This window comes from Balaenoptera acutorostrata, chromosome 13 (genome assembly GCF_949987535.1).
Source record: "Balaenoptera acutorostrata chromosome 13, mBalAcu1.1, whole genome shotgun sequence".
Lineage (NCBI taxonomy): Eukaryota > Metazoa > Chordata > Mammalia > Artiodactyla > Balaenopteridae > Balaenoptera > Balaenoptera acutorostrata.
The window spans coordinates 55252406-55271531 of record NC_080076.1 but is presented as its reverse complement, the minus strand read 5'-3'; the positions used below and the strand labels follow the sequence as shown (position 1 = coordinate 55271531).

Genomic DNA, 19126 nt, shown 5'->3' with positions numbered 1-19126 from the left:
GTCTGATAAACATCCTCTTATAAAGTGTCCTTCTTTTCTAAACATTGAGGGGAAAGTCCCCCAAACATCTGTTCAAGAAATAGTAATGTACTGTTTCTGATTTCTTTTTCAGCAATGGATCAAAAAGCAGATGGTAGGGAGAGAGAACTACTGGATCGGCCTCACAGACTCAGAGCAGGAAAACGAATGGAAGTGGCTGGATGGGACCTCTCTAGAGTATAAGTGAGTCTCAGAAACTTCCAGATTGCTGGTCAGGCTCTCACTGGTCTATGTTTTCACCTCTTGCCAGACTGACTTCCTACAGTTTCTTCCTGAACGACCTTGTGTCCTACACGTTCCTCAAACTGAGGCTTCAGGTACCAGCTGCATGTTTATTTCCATGTAGGGAAATTATGGTTGAGAATCAATATGCTGTAAAAATAGGGGTTTTCCTTTTTCTTTTCATGGAGTGAATTTTTTTTCATTTCTACAAAAACAAACAAAAAACAAAATAAACCACCAGAGACTCATAAAACCACCCAGGATGGCACTTGTGGCCAAGCGTGCTCTTTAAGTGCTGCCGTGAAGGCCAGAGAAGCCCCAGGCTCCCCAGCATGGTCCGAGCTCACCAGCCATGTTTCTGACAAGAGCCGGGCACTCCCTTCAGGATGACACCATCGACACCCTGACCCCCTCTGTGCTTCTAGCCAGAGTGTGGGGATGAACTACAGGTTGATGACTCTCCTACACACAGAAAGTTCAAGTACGCCACAAATGAAGGCGTTTGTGGGATGACCGTGTCCTACAGGCTTGAAGAGTCTCTGTAAGTCCGATGTGACCTGAGTTCTATAAAGGCAGCAACAGAGAAGGGAAGCACTTCACAGAACCTTCTCGGAGCTCCTAGGGGCAGAGACATCTCTGTGAGCCTCATCCGACCCCGGTGTCCACTCCTGCCCTAATCCTACCCCAGGGTCTGAAGAGGACTAAATAGTGCCCATTTAAATTCCACCTCTTTATCCTACTCCTGCTTTGCCTCTAATGGATGTGAAACTATGAAAATATGCAACACACACTGTACCAAATGGAGCAGAATTTATAAAAACCCACCTGTGAATACCTTTCCTTTGCTGGAGACAGAGAAGGCAGGCCCCGCAGAGGTTCAAGCAGGCGTGTGGGCATCTCGGCTTCAGGACCACGTCCCGAGCATGGAGGACCGCAGCAACCTTGGCACCAGGAGAGGAGAAAGCGAGGGTGTTTCAGGTCCAAGACAGCATCACGGGCATCGAGGCTGGAGCAGTAGAGGTCAAGGACAGGGAACAGGGGTTAGAGGGGATGGAGGGGCCAGATAGAGTTCCTGTGCATGTCTGTGCATGGGGGTAGACAGACAGGCTTCTTTATACTTTTAAATCCTCCACGTGAAAAGCATGATTAGAGGATATAGGTGGAAACCAGGATAAGGCCATTTATTTTATCTTTTTAAAAAAACTTTTACTTAAAAATTGTGGTAAAATATATATAACATAACAATTACCATTTAAACCATTTTTAAGTGTAGATTCCAGCGTCAACTACATTTACATTGCTGTGTAAACTTCACCACCATCCATCTGCAGAATTTTTTCATCTTCCCAAACTGAAATCCTGTCCACGTTCAACAATAACTCTCTATTCCCCCCAGCCTGTAGTACCTACCCTTCTACTTTCTGTCTCTATGAATTTGACTCCTTTAAGTCACTCCTGTAAGTGGAATCATTCAGTATTTGTCCTTTTGTAACTGGCTTATTTGACTGAGCATAATGTCTTCATGGTTCATCCATGCTGTAGCACGTGTCAGAATTTCTTTCCTTTTTAAGGCTCAATAATATTCCATTGTATGGATGGACCACAGTTTGTTTATCCATTCATCCATGGATGGACATGTGGGTTGCTTCCAACTTTTGGCTATTGTGAATAATGCTGCTATGAACACAGATGTGTAAACGTGGGAATTCAGTTTTCAGCACAATCCTAGACCTCATTCCATGTGACCCTCATCTCATCACCCCCATAGGAGAGGGGGAAATGATCAGCCTAGAATGGACCTGACCCCCGAGGTGGGGTCACATAGCCAGGCACTGGGTCTATGATCTTACCACTGTGGGGGGTTTGGGGGGAGTGTTTAGAAACCGTACTTAGAGAAAGATAATATATGTTTATTTTTTATTTATTTTTTATTTTGGCTGCAGGTTGTAGTTGCGGTATGCAGGTTCTCGGGATCTTTCATTGCAGCACGCAGGCTCTTTGTTGTGTCATGCAGGCTTCTCTAGTTGTGGCGTGCGGGTTTCTTTTCTCTCTCTAGTTGTGGTGCGTGGGCTCCAGAACACACAGCCTCCATAGTTGCGGCATGCAGGCTCTCTAGCTGAGGTGTGCTAGCTTGGTAGTTGTGGCGCACGGGCTTAGTTGCCCCGTGGCATGTGGGATCTTAGTTCCCTGACCAGGGATCGAACCCGCGTCCCCTGCATTGGCAGGCAGATTGTTTACCACTGGACCACCAGGGAAGTCCCGACAATATATGTTTTTGCTCCTGCAGCCCATCACAAGTGTTGTGCTGGAGGGCATGCAAGAAATTTCAGGTCCATAGCTAGGTTCATCCTACCACAAGGGAGTTCTGGGTGGGGGCTGGCGAAGGCCATTTCTTTTAAAAGAGCGACCGAACCTCAAGGTGGAACATTTAAAGATTTTAGGTCTGCTCCGAAGGTGAGCCCCAGACTACCCCCAGGGCAAATGGATATCTGCCTCCTGGCTCAGCAGACATCCTGTCTGCTCCCTGCGCACCTGTCCTTGGGGAGACGAAGCCACACCACTCCCTGGCACTCGGGAATTTGGCCGCCAGCCCGAGGAGGGCATTCAGCACAGCAGAGATATGCTTCAGGAGAGTCAAAACAGTTGTGAGAGTTGTCACCTAAAATCGGACCAGTGGGAGGGGGGGACGGGAGGCAGAGACTACTAAGGGAAAGAGAAATTTGTGACTGACAGTCTAGAGTGCTGGGATCATTTTTTTTTAAGGGAGTCAGTGGGGAGCTGGAAAAAAAAAAAACCCTCAGTCTCCTCCACTTTTCTCACAACCATAAATACGAAAAAGGTCTGGGTTAGACTCACTAAGAAATTCAATCTGAAGCCCTCCTCTAAGCAAAAACTGGATTGGCCCACATGGAATGGATTGAGAGGGAACAGAACAGTACTGCCTATGCCAGCTCTCCCAAGGTGGAAGTTTCCTCGTCTCTCCCAGGCTCCAGCAGGAATTATGTGATTTGGGAGGAGAGCCCCAGAATTGGTACCTGGGACCTGAGAAGGCTCACATCCCCAGACACCTTCCTGGGAGCTCTGTTCCCAGCCACAGCCCAGACTGTGCTTCTAGTTTTCCACCCAAAGGAATACATAGACATGTAAAAAACTCCGGGATCAGATTTTTCTTTTTTTAACATCTTTACTGGAGTATAATTGCTTTCAATGGTGTGTTAGTTTCTGCTCTATAACAAAGTGAATCAGCTATACATATACATACATCCCCATATCCCCTCCCTCTTGCGTCTCCCTCCGACCCTCCCTATCCCACCCCTCTAGGTGGTCACAAAGCACCGAGCTGATCTCCCTGTGCTATGCGGCTGCTTCCCAGTAGCTATTTTACATTTGGTAGTGTATATATGTCCATGCCACTCTCTCACTTTGTCCCTGGGATCACATTTTAAAAGCCAGAATAAATTAGGCAGACATATTATGAGGCCTCAATAGCCGAAGGCTAATTTAACTTGACATATAATAATAAACACGGTGCAAACTAGAAAAAGAGCTAGTGTAGCGAGGGGAGAGAGTACCTGCCCTAGAGTCAATAAGGTCTGGGTTCCAGGTCCGGACCCAGCACTCAACAGCTCGTGACCTTGTGCAAGTTACTCAACCGTGTGGAATCTCCATGCCCTCATCTAGAAATGAAGATTCCAGAAGGACCGATGTCAGTATTGTGAAAATTAAATGAGATAATATGTATCAAGCATTGAGGACACTGAGCCCATGGGAAGTGCTCAGGAATTATTACTCCTATTGTCATCCCTGTCATCATTTTCATACTAGTCACTAATTGCAGGATAACACTTCCTAGCAGTTATGGATTATACCATGTCCTGAAGGAGATGCCACACACACTCACGACAGGTTTGTGAAGACAAGAAGAATGTTCCCTGCCGTGGCCTGGGGATGGGGCTCTAGGCTCTCAGGGGTCTCCCAACACGATACAGCTCCCCAAGTACCTCTCCATCTACTCAGACTCACCTGTACCCTCCTCCTCTTTGCTTCTGTGGCCTCCAAGCCTGATCCATCCACTTCCCTTTCCCCTGCCACCCACAGTGGTTTCTGGACCTGCCACCTCCCCGTACTTTGTCCAGGCTACAGAAGAAGTCAGTCTCCCTACTTTACTCTTATCCTTTCTCTCCAACACGCAAACACACACCCCTTGTGAAATTATTTCAGGCTGCTGAGGGGACTGTTAAAGAGGAAACAGACAAGGGATAAAAGGTTCTCTCCTCTGCCTCTTGCCCCCACTCCATTTTTATACTGAGAGCTGGTTGAGAAAGACGGTGCTGGAATAAACAGACAAAAAGCAACGGTGATGTGGATTGGATGCCAGAAGCTTAGGGCACACGTGGACTTGAACGAAGGTTTATTTCCCATGAAACATATGACCTGACTCACTAAATCTTATGACGATTAGGGAAAAGGATGGCATGAGAAGCAATCTGTGATGTCTCAGGATGGTCCCCAGAACAGGTTTCCAAATGCTTTGGATCCACACGCCAATACAATTCCAAGAGAAAGACTGGAGGGCTGACTCGTGTTGCCAAGATTTTAGTTGCCCAACTAAGGACATGGGTTTTAAAAATCACCTATCAACGGGGACTTCCCTGGCAGTCCAGTGGTTAAGACTCCACACTTCCAATGCAGGGGGGCATGGCTTCGATCCCTGGTCAGGGAACTAGGATCCCACATGCTACACAGCACAGGCAAAAAAAAAAAAAAAAAAAAAAAAAAAATCACCTATCAACAAATCTCAGCACAAAAACAACAAAAATAAAACCAAGAAAAGACAGTTGGCCATCACACATACACAGAGTTGTCATTTTTCTCTTTTCACCACAGACCTGTGAGAACTTCATTCTTGCCCAGCACCAGTCCCCTGACTGGACATTGGGATCCACTGGCCCACAGTCCCATGATAACATTCAGTGAATTATCCTGGAGTGTCCACCATGACCCAGCCTCTGTGCTGGTTTGGAGGATCTTTTCTGGAGTTTGGGGCACAATACGAGTGAGAGGTACTGTTCTTCTACTCATGTAAAAACAGTCTGATTTCCAGGACCCTGTCACAATCAAGAAGACAGACACTCTGACCCTAAATGTGGATACAGTGAAGAACGGGGCTTCAAAGGAGGTTTCAATGCTCTCCTCTCAGTAATTAATAGAACAAGTATTGAAGAGATAGAAAAACCAACAGGGATATAGCAGACACTATCAACTAACTTGACTTCATTGATATTTCTGGGACTTTTCATCCAACAACTACAAATACACATTCTTTTCAAGTGCGTATGGTATGTTCACCAAGATCAACTATGGGCTGGGTCATCAAACAAGTCTCCATAAATTTAAAAGCTCTGGAATTATGTAGTGTATGTTCTCTCACCAAAACAAAATTGAATTAGAAATCAATAACAAAAAGATATCTGTAAAATCGCCAAATATTTGGAAATTAAAGACACTTCTAAACAACCCATGGGGCAAAGGAGAAATCACAAAGGAAATTTGCAAATGTTTCAAAGACAATGAAAACATAACATATCAAAATCTGTGAGATGCAGCTAAAACAGTATATAGAGGGGCATTTATAGATTTAAAATGCTTATATTAGAAAAATATTTTAAAGTTGGAAATTAATGACCTAAGCTTCTACTTTATGAGGGTAGAAGAAGAAATGCAAATTAATCCCAAAGCAAGCAAAAGGAAGGAAATAATAATGACTGGAAAGCAATGAAATAGAAAAGAGACAAACCAGGGAGAAGACCAGTGAAATCAGGAGCATGTCAAAGCTGGTCTTTCTACTCTTGATGGAATAAATGCCAGTGTGTCATTTGGCAAAGGTCATCACTGTCAATGGAGACTGCCTGGTAGGCACGGGGCAGTCAAACACACATGGGATGGAGACTCTGCCCACTTGCTCAGAGCAGAACTGTAAGGGAACCTTTGAAGGCCTTTCCTGCCCACCCTGCTTGCAGTTGCCCACCTTAGATCACCAGAGATGTGCTGTGCTTCCTGAGAGTCTCCCAAAACACACTTGAAGCTCCTTTCTTCCTCTTGTCCATTTCTTGGTCCGCTGCACAGGACATCATTTAACGGGAGCATGCTGTCAAGTTACGAGTAACAGCTTTCATCTCTGCACTGCAAAGACAAAACATGGGTTGCCCTTCTGTCCACACAGATGGCTACATGTAATATTACATACTACATTTTTAGAATATAGAACCGTAGAATGGTAGTGCCCTTTTATCTACTCAAAAGGGCAAGGAAATGCAAGGGGAAAATATTAAACAGATCTTCTATCAGAATTCCTATTTATGCAATTTCCCAACTAACCGGGAGATAAAGAATATTAAATGTCCCGTCATTATGCATCGAGAATCACAATCTCAAATTTGATAAACAAAATTGGAATGGAACCCCCTCGTATAACTGCAGAAATGAACAAAGTGTACACCAGCAACATCAAACTGCCCAGGCATTGTTGACATTTCCGGGAGGGTCCTGCAAGGTGGAGAGAAACACACACAAAAAAGCTTGCCTGAAAGTTTCCTTCCAACTTCATCTCTTTCTGGCATCACTGTGACAGTCTGAGAGTTTTGCCTCATTTGTTTCTTGCCTGTGATGTAAGTTCTGAGAGGGCTGGGACTCTGTTCTCCATAGTGCCGTGTTGCCATCAGCTAGCGTTATTTATCCCTGGCACATAGTTGGTGCTCTGTGAATATCTGTCAAATGAATGAGTTAACGAATGACTACTTCTGACTTCCACCTGAGTATCGTCCCACATTTACTCTCATCAGTTGATGGTTTCATCTAAATTATCTCTTCATCACTAGATTTATTTAAGTGAGGTCACTTCATTTTTTAAAATATCCCAAAATATACAGTTGGTTTGGGGGAGTCCACGCTACCTTGTTACACCCTTTAAATTTCAACTCTCCTTTCCCATCACCCTGATTTTTGCTGGTCTTGTCGTCAAAAGAAGTAGGGCAACATGGGCTCTGTCCCCAGGTGACCCTGGTAAGAGCCTGGCCTCAGAAAAGGAAAATCTTAGTAGTGAGAAGTGTTTCTTTGCTGTAGAACTTTCTCCTGCTATCAGGGTCTGTACAGTGGAAGATTTCTCTCTAGCGGCCAAAGCCGCAGCCACTCTGATACGAACATGAAGCATGGACCAGAGTGAGTTATTATTAGATGATGCTGGTTGGGTAATGAGTCATCGTTTATGGGAAGCACTTCCTGCTGCAGATGTTTCTTCGGACCCTCCGCATGAGGCAAGCTTGTCCTCTTAGGAGGTAACCACAAGCTTCTGTGCAAAGACCTGGTTCTCAGAGAAAACATAGTCTTTCAAGTTTTGAGTCTTGGAAGCACATCTAATTTATTGCTTGGAAATAGAGTCAGGAACAGCAAACGTTGGCAAAGGGGTGCTTTGAGCAGCAGCATGCAAGTTAAGCCCCAAATGAGCTCATCCTAAAGAAAACTTGTTTTAAAGAATCTCTCTCCCAAAAAAGGCAGTGAGATGTATAAGTCATTTTCAGTAAGAATAAATTACTATTTCTTTCTATAGCAATTAACTATCTACAACTTAGCCAGAAAACCATAACCAAATGTTTATAATTGTAGGTTCTTGTAAGTGTATATCAAGGGTCTTTCGCTCTCTCTGCCTGACTCTGACTTGTTAGAGACAAGATATCAGAACATACGAGGATCCTTCTGGGTTCTCACAAGAATGTGTGTGTGTGTGTGTGTGTGTGTGCGTGTGTGCGTGTGTGGTCCTCAGAATGCATATACATTCTCACACAGATATACACCCACATGCCCAGCAGTCAGCATTCCAGTGCACGTTAGAAAGCTGTCATTCATCTAACTGTGTTGGAGACAGATTTACTCTCTCAGCAATGTGATGAAGCAGCTCAGTGAGCTGACTGCACTGTGGCAATGATAACAAGCCTGCAGGGAGATGCTGCATAACACACTGCTCTGCAAAACAGCTGCTTATTCTGAATCAGAGTGTGCACAGCTTTTTAAACAGTGCATTTGCATTCCCGGACAAATGACAGGCCTTGGTTTTGTTTTTTACATTTCTCTGCTGCTCTTGGGTAAAGAAAACTTCCCTGTGACTTTGCAAATAATACTTGATTTCTGTTTTCTTAAAAGAAATTGGAAAGCTGGACAGCCAGATAACTGGGGTCATGGCCATGGGCCTGGAGAAGACTGTGCCGGGCTGATTTATGCTGGGCAGTGGAACGACTTCCAATGTGAGGACATCAATAACTTCATTTGCGAAAAAGACAGGGAGACAGGTAAGCAGCGGAGGGGATTTAAGAGAGAGCCGCTGAGCTTATATCTTATTAAAGGGCAAGAGGTGATGAGTATAAGGGATCTGAATGTAGGCTCGGTAATCGGGTTCCAGTCCTGGTTCCGCCATTTACTAGCTGGGCAAGCTATTAACCTCAGGGGAATAATAGTATCTTCTTAATGGGGTTGTTGTGAGGACTTAAATAAGTTAATAAATGTGCCTAATGTAGAGGAAGTACTCAATAAATATTAGACTAAAAGACCTAGGTCATTACCTTATAATATTGTCAATCAATTGTTATTTAACATATGGTACCAGTGTTAAGTCTTTTTCATAGAGTTCCATGCACAGATAATTCAGGTGGCCAAGCATTCAATTCCATGTGTATTTATTGAGCATTTACTATGGGCCAGATGCTGTGCTAGATAATGTAGGGATATAGGTTCCCCGCCTCCTTATAAGCTCATAAGCCTAAGAGGCATTTGGAGATTCTTTTTTTCATTTCAGAAGGTACTTATGTAAAGCTTCATTAAATACATGACCCTCTTCAGGACATAGCATCTTAGTTTTCTTCATCAGAACTAGATTTGAAAGTTTGTGGTGGGGGAAGGAGGAAATGGGGGTGAATGGTAATAGGTATGGGTTTCTTTTAGGGGTGATGAACATGTTCTAAAATATTAGATAGTTCTAAACTATACAACCTTGTGAATATGATGTAATTCTATCTCATAAAGTCTTTATTTGGAAAGTTGGTGGGAGACCTTGAAGGGCAGGCACTATCTTTGTGCCCTCCCTCTGCTGTGCTCCACAGCACCCGTATCACCCCAAGGGGAGCTTTTACACACGTCTGATGCCCAGTTTTTTGCAGCTGCCACCCAGGGAACACCCCTTGATCTCCTGGCTCTAGTGGCCAGTGAGCTTGCATTCCTGGGTCCCATGAGACTATAATAAACAAATCATTCTTGGCCAGCTGCTATCCCCAGGGCACTGTGCAGACAGCAAACTGAATCATACCCCCAGTATTTCTGTGAAAGAGGCCTATTTGCTTGTCCTGGAGCTTCAGCAAGAGGGGTAAGCTTCTGGTTTGGCTCATCTAGGGACCTACAGAGGTGCCCTCCAGGGACAAAGGCTGGTGGATGCCAGCTCTGTGACCTCCCTCTGCCTCATGACAGGGTGCAGGTAGCTCCCAGGATGGAGCTTGTACACTTGTCTGGCACCCTGATTTTTGCAACAATTGTGCAGGAGACACCTCTAGGTCACCCAGTTCTGGTGGCCAGTGGGACATACCTTTCAGTCCCACAAGACTATAAATATTTGCATACTTTAAAAGCTGCTGCCTGAAGGTCTAGTTTCTAATCAGCAAGACTCTAGTTGCTGACTGAGATCCTCCCCTTTGGGGCACTGACAGGTCTTGGCACACTCAAATGCTAGGAGCCACTAAAAATAAAAAAGGCTGCTTGAACAATCACAGTGGTTTGAAGGACAAGCAAGAGCTGGGGCAGGGTTGAAAGATAAGGTTCATTCCTACAAGATGCCACTCCCTCAAGATTGGGAAAGAGGGTTGTTTTATCTAGTTTGACAACACAGAGAGTCAAGCAAAATGAAGAAAGATACATATGTTCTGAATGAAAGAACAAGATAAAACCTTATAAAAAGTCCTTAATGGAGATAAGTGATATACCTATTAAAAAGTTCAAAATAATAGTTATAAAGATGCTCACACTGAACTCGGGAGAAGAATAGATGAACACAGTTAGAACTTCAATAAAGAGATAGATAGCAAATATAAGAAAGTACCAAATAGAAGTTACAGAGCTGAAGAATACAATAACTGAACTGGAAAATATATACTAGTAGGGTTCAGTAGCAGACTAGATGAAGCAGAAGAAAGGATCAGTGAGCTCAAAAGCAGGGCAGTGGAACACACCCAGTGGAGAAGCAAAAAGAAAAAAGAACAAAAAAACATGAAGATAGTTTAAGGTACTTATGAGACAACATGTGGTGGTCCAAATTCACATTATAGGGGCCCAGAAGGAGAAGAGAGGGGTAAAGGGGCAGAAACTTCTTGAAGAAATAATGGCTGAAAACTTCCCTAAACTTGGGAAGGAAACAGACATCCAAATCCAGGAAACCCAGAGTTCCAAATAGGAGGAACCCAAAGAGACCCACACCAAGACACATTATAATTAAAATGTCAGAAGTTAAAGACAAGGAGAGAATCTTAAAAGCAGCAAGAGAAAAATAATTTGTTACATGCAAGGGAACCCCTATGGACTGTCAGCTGATTTTTCAGCAGAAACTTGGCAAGCCAAAAGGGAGTGGAATGGTTTTATTAAGTGTTTAAAGAAAAAAACTTCCAATTAAGAATACTCTACCCAGCAAAGTTATCCTTCAGAATTGAAAGAGAGAGTTTTCCAGACAAGCAAAACCTAAAGGAGTTCACCACCACTAGACCAGCCTTACAAGAAATGTTAAAGAGGCTTCTTTACACTGAAAAGAAAGGGTGCTAATTAAAAACAGGAAAACATATGAAAGTATAAATCTCACTGGTAAAGGTCAAAATATATTTACCTTTACATATATATAGTAAAATTCAGAATACTCTAATGTTGTAAAGGTAGTGGATTAACACTTATAAAGCTAGTATGAAGGTTAAGAGACAAAAGTAATAAAAATAACTATAACTACAACGATTTGTTAAGAGATACACAAGATTAAAAGACATAAATTGTGACATCAAAAACATAAAATGGTATGTGGGCAGGGAGTAAAAACACAGAGTTTTAGAATGCATTCAAACTTAAGTTGTTAATTAAAATAGACTATTATAAATATAAATTGTTATATGTAAGCCTCATGATAACCACAATGCAAAAACCTATAGTAGATACATAAAAGATAAACAGAAAGGAATCTAAGCATACCACTACAGAAAATCATCAAGTCACAAAGGAAGAGAGCAAGAGAAGAAGAAACAGAGGAACTACAAAACAGCCAGAAAACAAATAACAAAATGGCAAGTAATACATATCTTTTAATAATTATTTTAAACATAAATGGACTACATTCTCCAGTCAAAAGACATAGAATGGCTGAATGGATAAAAATACAAGACCCATTTATATGCTGCCTACAAGAGACTCACTTCAGATGAAGGATACACACAGACTGAAAGTGAAGATGTAAAAAGATATTCCATGCAAATGGAAACCCAAAAAAGATGGGGTAGCTATATTTATATCAGACATAATAGACTTTAAAACAAAGACTGGAATAAGAGACAAAGAAGGTCATTACATAGTGATAAAGGAATCAATCCAACAAGAGTATATAACATTTGTAAATATTTATGCACCCAACATAGGAGCACCTAAGTAAAAAAACCAAATATCGACAGACCTAAAGGGAGAAATAGATAGCAGTACAGTAATAGTACCCCACTTTCATCAATGAATAGATCATCCAGGCCAAAAAATCAATAAGGAAACATTGGCCTTAAATGGCATATTAGATCAGGTGGACCTAACTGATAGAAAAAATCCCATCCAAAAGCAACAGAATACACATTCTTCTCAAGTGCACATGGAACATTCTCCAGAATATATCATGTTAGGCCACAAAAAAAGTCACAATAAATTTAAGAAGATTGATTTCTAGTCTCATACCATTGTGGCTGGAAAAGATGCTTGATATGGCTTCAATCACAAGAAGAAAACTGGAAAAATCACAAATATGAGGAGATTAAACAACATGCTACTGAACAACCAGTGGGTCAAGGAAGAAATCAAAAAGGAAGTAAAAAATATGGTGAGACAAATGAAAATGCAACATACCAAGACTTATGGGATGTAGCAAAGCAGTTCTAGGAGGGAGGTTCATAGCAATACATCCTATATCAAGAAAAAAAGATCTCAGATAAACAACCTAAACCTACCCCTCCAGGAACTAGAAAAAGAAGAACAAATGAAGCCCAAAGTTAGTTGAAGGAAGGAAATAAAGATCAGAGTGGAAATAAATGAAATATAGACTAAAAAGATAATAGAAAAGATTAATGATAGAGCTGGTATTTGAAAGATAAACAAAATCGACAAACTTTTAGCTAGATTTACCAAGAAAAAAATATGGGCTCAAATATATACAATCAGAAATGAGAGAGGAGACACTGTAACCGGTATCACAGAAATACAAAGATCACTATGAACAATTATACACCAACAAATTGGACAACCTATGAGAAATAAATTCCTAGAAACATACCATCTATGAAGAACTGAATCATGAAGAAATAAAAAAATCTGAACAGACCAATTACTAGTAAAGAGATTGAATAAGTAATCAAAAACCTCCCAATAAACAAAAGTCCAGGGCCAGATGGCTTCATTAGTGAATTCTACCAAACGTTTAAAGAAAAATTAATACCAATCCTTCTCAAACTCTTCCGAAAAATAGAAGAGGAGGAAACACTTCCAAACTCATTTTATGAGGCCAGCATTACCCTGATACCAAAGCCAGACAAGGACACTACACGAAAAGAAAATTACAGGCCAATATCCTTGATGAACTATAGATGTAAAAATCCTCAACAAAATATTAGCAAACCGAATTCAACAATACAGTAAAAGAATTATATGCCATGATCAAGTGAGATTTATTCCAGGGATATAAGGATGGTTTAACATCCACAAATCAATCAATGAGATACACTACATTAACAGAATGAAAGAAAAAAATCATATATCATCTCAATAGATGCAGAAAAAGCATTTGACAAAATTCAGTGTTCATTTATGATAAATAAAACAACAACTCTCAAATGGATTCCCTGTAGAGGGAAACTCTCTATAGAGGGACTGTGACAGGCCCACAACTAACATCATACTCAATGGTGAAAAGCTGAATACTTTTGCTCTAAGATCAGGAACAAGACAAGGATGCCCACTCTCACCACTTTTATTCAGCATAGTATTGGAAATCCTAGCCAGAGCAATTAGGCAAAAAAAAGAAATAAAAGGCATCCAAATCAGAAAGGAAGAAGTAAAACTGTTGCTATTTGCAGGTAACATGATATTTTATATATAGAAAACCCTAATGGCTCCACCAAAAAAAAATGTTAGAACTAATAAATGAATTCTGTAAAGCCGCAGGACACAAAAATCAATATACAAAAATATGTTGTGTTTCCATACACATAACAAACTATCAGAAAGAGAAATTAGGGAAACAATACCATTTGCAATTGCATCAAAAAGGATAAAATACCTAGGAATAAATTTACCCAAGGAGGTGAAAGACCTATACACTGAAAACTATAAGACATTGATGAAAGAAACTGAAGAAGACCCAAATAAATAGAAAGATATTCTGTGCTCATGGATTGGAAGAATATTGTTAAAATGTCCATACTATCCAAAGCAATCTACAGATCCAATGCAATCCCTAGAAAAATTCCTATGGCATTTTTCACAGAAATAGAACAAACAATCCTAAAATTTGTATGGAACCACAAAAGACCCCAAACAGCCAAAGTAATCTTGAGAAAGAACAGCAAAGCTAGACACAGTCCCTGATTTCAAACTATATTACAAAGCTACAGGGATCAATACAGTGTGGTAGTGGCATAAAAACAGATACATAGATCAGTGAAACAGAATATATAACCCAGAAATAAATCCATGCATATGGATTATTGGTCAACTAACTTATGATAAAGGAGCCAATAATATACAGTGGGGAGAGGACAATCTCTTCAATAAATGCTGTTGAGAAAACTGGACAGCCACATGCAAAAGAATGAAACTGGACCACTCTCTTATACCATACACAAAAATAAGCACAAAATGGATGAAAGACTCAAATGTAAGACCTGAAACCATAAAATTCCTGGAAGAAAACATAGGTGATAATCTCCATGACATTGATCTTGGCAATGATTTTTTGGATCTGACAACAAAAGCAAAAATAAGCAAGTGTGACTACTGACAACAAAAGCAAAAATAAGCAAGTGTGACTACATCAAACTCTAAAGCTTCTGCAAAGCAAAGAAAACCATCAACAAGTGAAAAGTCGGCTTACTGAATGGGAAAAAATATCTGCAAATCATAGAACTGATAAGGTGCTAATATCCCAAATATATGAAAAACTCATACAACTCAATAGCAAAACACCAAACAATCCCATTGAAAAATGGGCATAAGATCTGAACAGACATTTTTCCAAAGAAGACAGACAGACGGCCAACAGGTACATGAAAAGCTGCTCAACATCCCTAATCATCAAGGAAGTGCAAATGAAAACCACAATGAGATATTACCTCACACCTGTCAAAATGGTCATTATAGAAAAGACAAGAAATAACAAGTGTTGGCGAGGATGTGGAGAAAAGGGAACCCTTATGCACTGTTGGTGGGAATGTAAATTGGTGCAGCCACTATGGAAAAACAGTATGGAGGTTCCTCAAGAAATTAAAAATATAATAGAACTACCATATGATCCAGCAATTCCACTTCTAGGTATTCATCTGAAGAAACAAAAACATTAACTTGAAAAGATATATGTACCCTTATGTTCATTGGAGCATTATTTACGATAGCATTATTTACAATATGGAAGCAATCTAAGAGTCCAACAATAGATGAATGGGTAAAGAAAATGCAGTATATAAATACAATGGAATATTATTATTCAGCCATAAAAAAGAATGAAATATTGCCATTTGTGACAACATGGATTAACCTTGAGGGCATTATGCTAAGTGAGATAAGTCAGACAGAGACAGACAGCATATAATCACACTTACATGGAACCTTAAAAAAAAAAAAAATGGAACTCATAGATACAGAAAACAGGTGGTTGCCAGAGGCAGAGAGTGGTGGGGTGTACAAAATGGGTGAAGGGGCTCAAAAGGTATAAACATCTAGTTATAAAATAAATAAGGCATGGTAATGTAATGTCATATACAGCATGGTGACTATAGTTAATAATCCTGTTATATATTTGAAAGTTGCTAAAAGAGTAAATCTTAAAAATTCTCATCACAACAACCACAAAAAAATTATAACTACATGTGGTAGTGGATGTTAACTAGACTTACTGTGGTGATCATTTTGCAATATATACAAATTTGGAATCATGTACACTTGAAACTAATATGTTATATGTCAATTTTATCTCAATTTTTAAAAACAAAGTTGATGACAAAAATATATTTTGCTCAAATTATTTTTGACAGTAACTGGGGCACAAATTATGCATTTATCCATTCAACAGTCATGTATTGAAAACCTCTAGTGTGTCAAGCACTGGTCCAAGTGCTAGAGGTCTCCAGACACGTAAGGAACTCCCATCCTGGTCAGTTTCAGGAAAAGAACACAAATATCTCAACAAGAGATTACAGTAGAGGGTGACAAGTGACCCAGATTTGTCATTTGTTAGCCTTCTTTGGCCATTTGGGATTTGAGTTGGGACTAGGATTCCCCAGAATAGGCTCTTTCAAAGTGAATTTTACCTTTTATTTAATCTGAGTAAGAATTTCTAGGCATTTATTTGAAAAAATAATTATTGAACGATGTATTTGGAATGTTTCCTATAAAAACACGTTCCTTTTTTGAATTATACATTAACATCGTTCTTTAAGAAAAACTAACACCCATCCTTTTTCCTTTCTTTTAGTACTATCACCTGCATTATAATGGACTGTGATATAATAATAAGAGCAAATTTTCGGACAGTTCTCAAAGGCAAAAGATACTTCTTCCTCATTGCATCACCTTCTCACCAGATTGAAAAAAAGCACTGAAAACCAATTACTGAAAAAATTGACAGCCAACGTTCTTTACCATCGCCATTACTTAAGGACTTTGGAACAAAAGTGTTCCCCCAGTATGATACATTGATTTTCAGTATGCAAATGGACTGAATCACATAGATTTTTCTCAGCCAGTAACCGTACAGTTATGCAAATCGTGTCTTCCAGAGTATGGAATGCTCCAATCAGAAAAAAGATTATCATTGGTTGTTGAGCTTTAGGAAGAACTGAAAACGTATACTGTGTAAACAGTACCTTACATTTCTAAAATCCCACATGTAGGAAAAATATGCAGACATACAGATATATAGGTCAACTCTTAGTAACAATATGAAATATACTTAAAGAGCTTTTAAAACTTTGTATTTTTGTACAAAATATTTGCCTTTTTACAATTTATTTTCTTTTTTTTTTTTTGTTATTTTACCAATATAGTACATGAAGCCAAAGAAAACAATAATGGTACTAATAAAAACTCATAGGGTTTCTTGTCAGATTTAATTCTACACAGTGGCAAAGAATTTTTTTCAGTTATGGTTTAAAAAAATAATTAAATATGTGTGTATATGTGTATTTTTTAATGTATCATTTCCTCAGAGGAGTCAATCACTTGAAATGTCTAGAAGTGTCCTTGCAGATTTTGCCAGTGTAGGTCAAGCCTGAGCATATATGTGGCTCAGTCACGTGGGCCATGCATCAAGCCCATCACCAGCCAAGACTCTTGCTGTGTGTCTGCCAGGCTCAGAGGAAGTGGTCAACTCAGGATGTGCTTTTACTTCATTTTGGCGGAGTCAGGGGTGGTGGAGAGGCATCTGTTGGGAAGGGCAGAGCACCTGAATCTGGCTATCTAGAAGGTCCTGTTTTATGGCTGAGGTATGAATATACTTGGTATCAGACCCATACCAGAGCTGATATTAAATGTCAGGAAAGTATGGCATCACATCGGCCAAAGGCAGAGAGGCTAGAAAGATGGGGACAGCTATACACTACCTGGAAAGTTTATGATGTTTTCTTAAGTCAGATTCCAAAAAAAACATAATTCCAAGGCACATGCATGATGAAATGCAAGAATAAAATTTTGGCCACTATTGAACTCTTGCAAAGAACCTTTTGTCTGAGCCCATCTTCCTTCTACTCCTTGACTTGCCATTGAAAAGTCTAACATGAAATGTGCTGAAAACAGGCTTAGATGTAACTGATGCTCAAAGGTAAGATTTCCATCCAACAGATTCCCTCTCCTCTCCTCCCAAGGAGCTCCCCAGCAGTGCTGCTACCTATCCCACATACAATGGTAAAAGAATAAAGACAGAGTTTGATTTTCACACCTGCAGCTGTGTGGACTGTGTTGTCTTGCCCTGGTCACCGATCATGCCATCTCTGCAGCCCAGGAATGGTCACCTCCTCAGCACCTTTATGCCCTGCTGTCCTGTCCATGTGGTCTGGTCGGGCTGGTAGGACCCGCTGTCGTCTGGGCCCTGTGACACAAGACAGGCACTGGACTCTGGTACCTCTTCAGGCTCAAGACCTCCTATAGACTAAACTCTATCCTCTTTTTCATCCCTCTTCTGGTTTCTTAGGTGTCGATTAAGATTCATGTTCAGAAGCAACTTGAACGTCTGATGCCATGCTCAGAAGAGAATGGTGCTGGCTCCCACAGCTGAGGGTGTTCCTAACAACAACTTACCCAGTGCTTATCATTCGTCAGGCTTCAATCAGATGATCTCATGTCATCCTCCCAACAGCCCTAAAAAGTAGGCCTTACTACTCTCCCCATTTTATAGAGGGGGGCACTCAGGGATGTGATGTCATTTCCTGGATCACATCATCACCAAGGAATGAGGCAGGATTCAGACTCGAGCTTTGAAAATGTTCTAATTTTCTTTAGGAAACAGGGTTCGTCTTATTAACACAGTAAAATCAGATGAAAATCACACATTACCAGATGCCTCATGTACTCCTCTGTATATTTAGCTATTTATACACCATGTTTCTATTCACCTCCTCACCACTGATGCCCTTCTGGGAGGAGAGTTTTGGTAAAATGTCATGAGGTCTTCAAGCACTTGAGTTGCTATGAGAAGATGGAAACTTTTTCGTTTTAAATGACTCTTGAAAGAATGAGTGCACAACCAGAAAGAAAAAAACCCTTTCTTCTCCTCTTCCGTGAGCAGCGTTCACCAGGTCTTCCCATATCCTTCTAATTTTAGCAGTTAGAGTTTAAAGCAGACAACAAATAGTAAGACCGCCTCCCATTTTAAAAACCAGATGTTTAAGGAAATAGAAAGCTACATAAATCATATATCCCTGGGACTTCCCTGGTGGTGCAGTGGTTAAGAATCCGCCTGCCAAGGCAGGGGACACGGGTTCGAGCCCTGGTCTGGGAAGATCCCACATGCCACGGAGCAACTAAGCCCGTGCGCCACAACTACTGAGCCTGCGTTCTAGAGCCCGTGAGCCACAACTACTGAAGCCCTCGCGCCTAGAGCCTGTGCCCCGAAACAAGAGAAGCCACCGCAATGAGAAGCCCGTGCACCACAACGAAGAGTAGCCCCCGCTCACTGCAACTAGAGAAAGCCCGCACGCAGCAACGAAGACCCAACGCAGCCAATCAATCAAACAATCAATCATATATCCCTATATAAATCAGGTAACAACATTAAGCATGTGTATTTTGCCTCAGATGACAAAACTGATCTCTTGAAAAACTATGTTAACTCATTCAT

At 40.8% G+C, this 19126-nt stretch overlaps 1 protein-coding gene across 2 annotated transcripts in view; it reads left to right on the top strand.

Annotated features, from left to right (window-relative positions):
- Nucleotides 1-17491, top strand: part of COLEC12 (collectin subfamily member 12) — a 196541-nt gene extending 179050 nt beyond the window's left edge. For both annotated transcript variants that reach the window (XM_007191581.2, XM_057527293.1), the window contains 3 exons: nt 113-222; nt 8458-8603; nt 16268-17491. In XM_007191581.2, the coding sequence (XP_007191643.1) occupies nt 113-222; nt 8458-8603; nt 16268-16287 (276 nt within the window). In that variant the 3' untranslated portion in view covers nt 16288-17491. The remainder of the gene's footprint in view (nt 1-112; nt 223-8457; nt 8604-16267) is intronic.
- Nucleotides 17492-19126: the final 1635 nt, after the last annotated feature.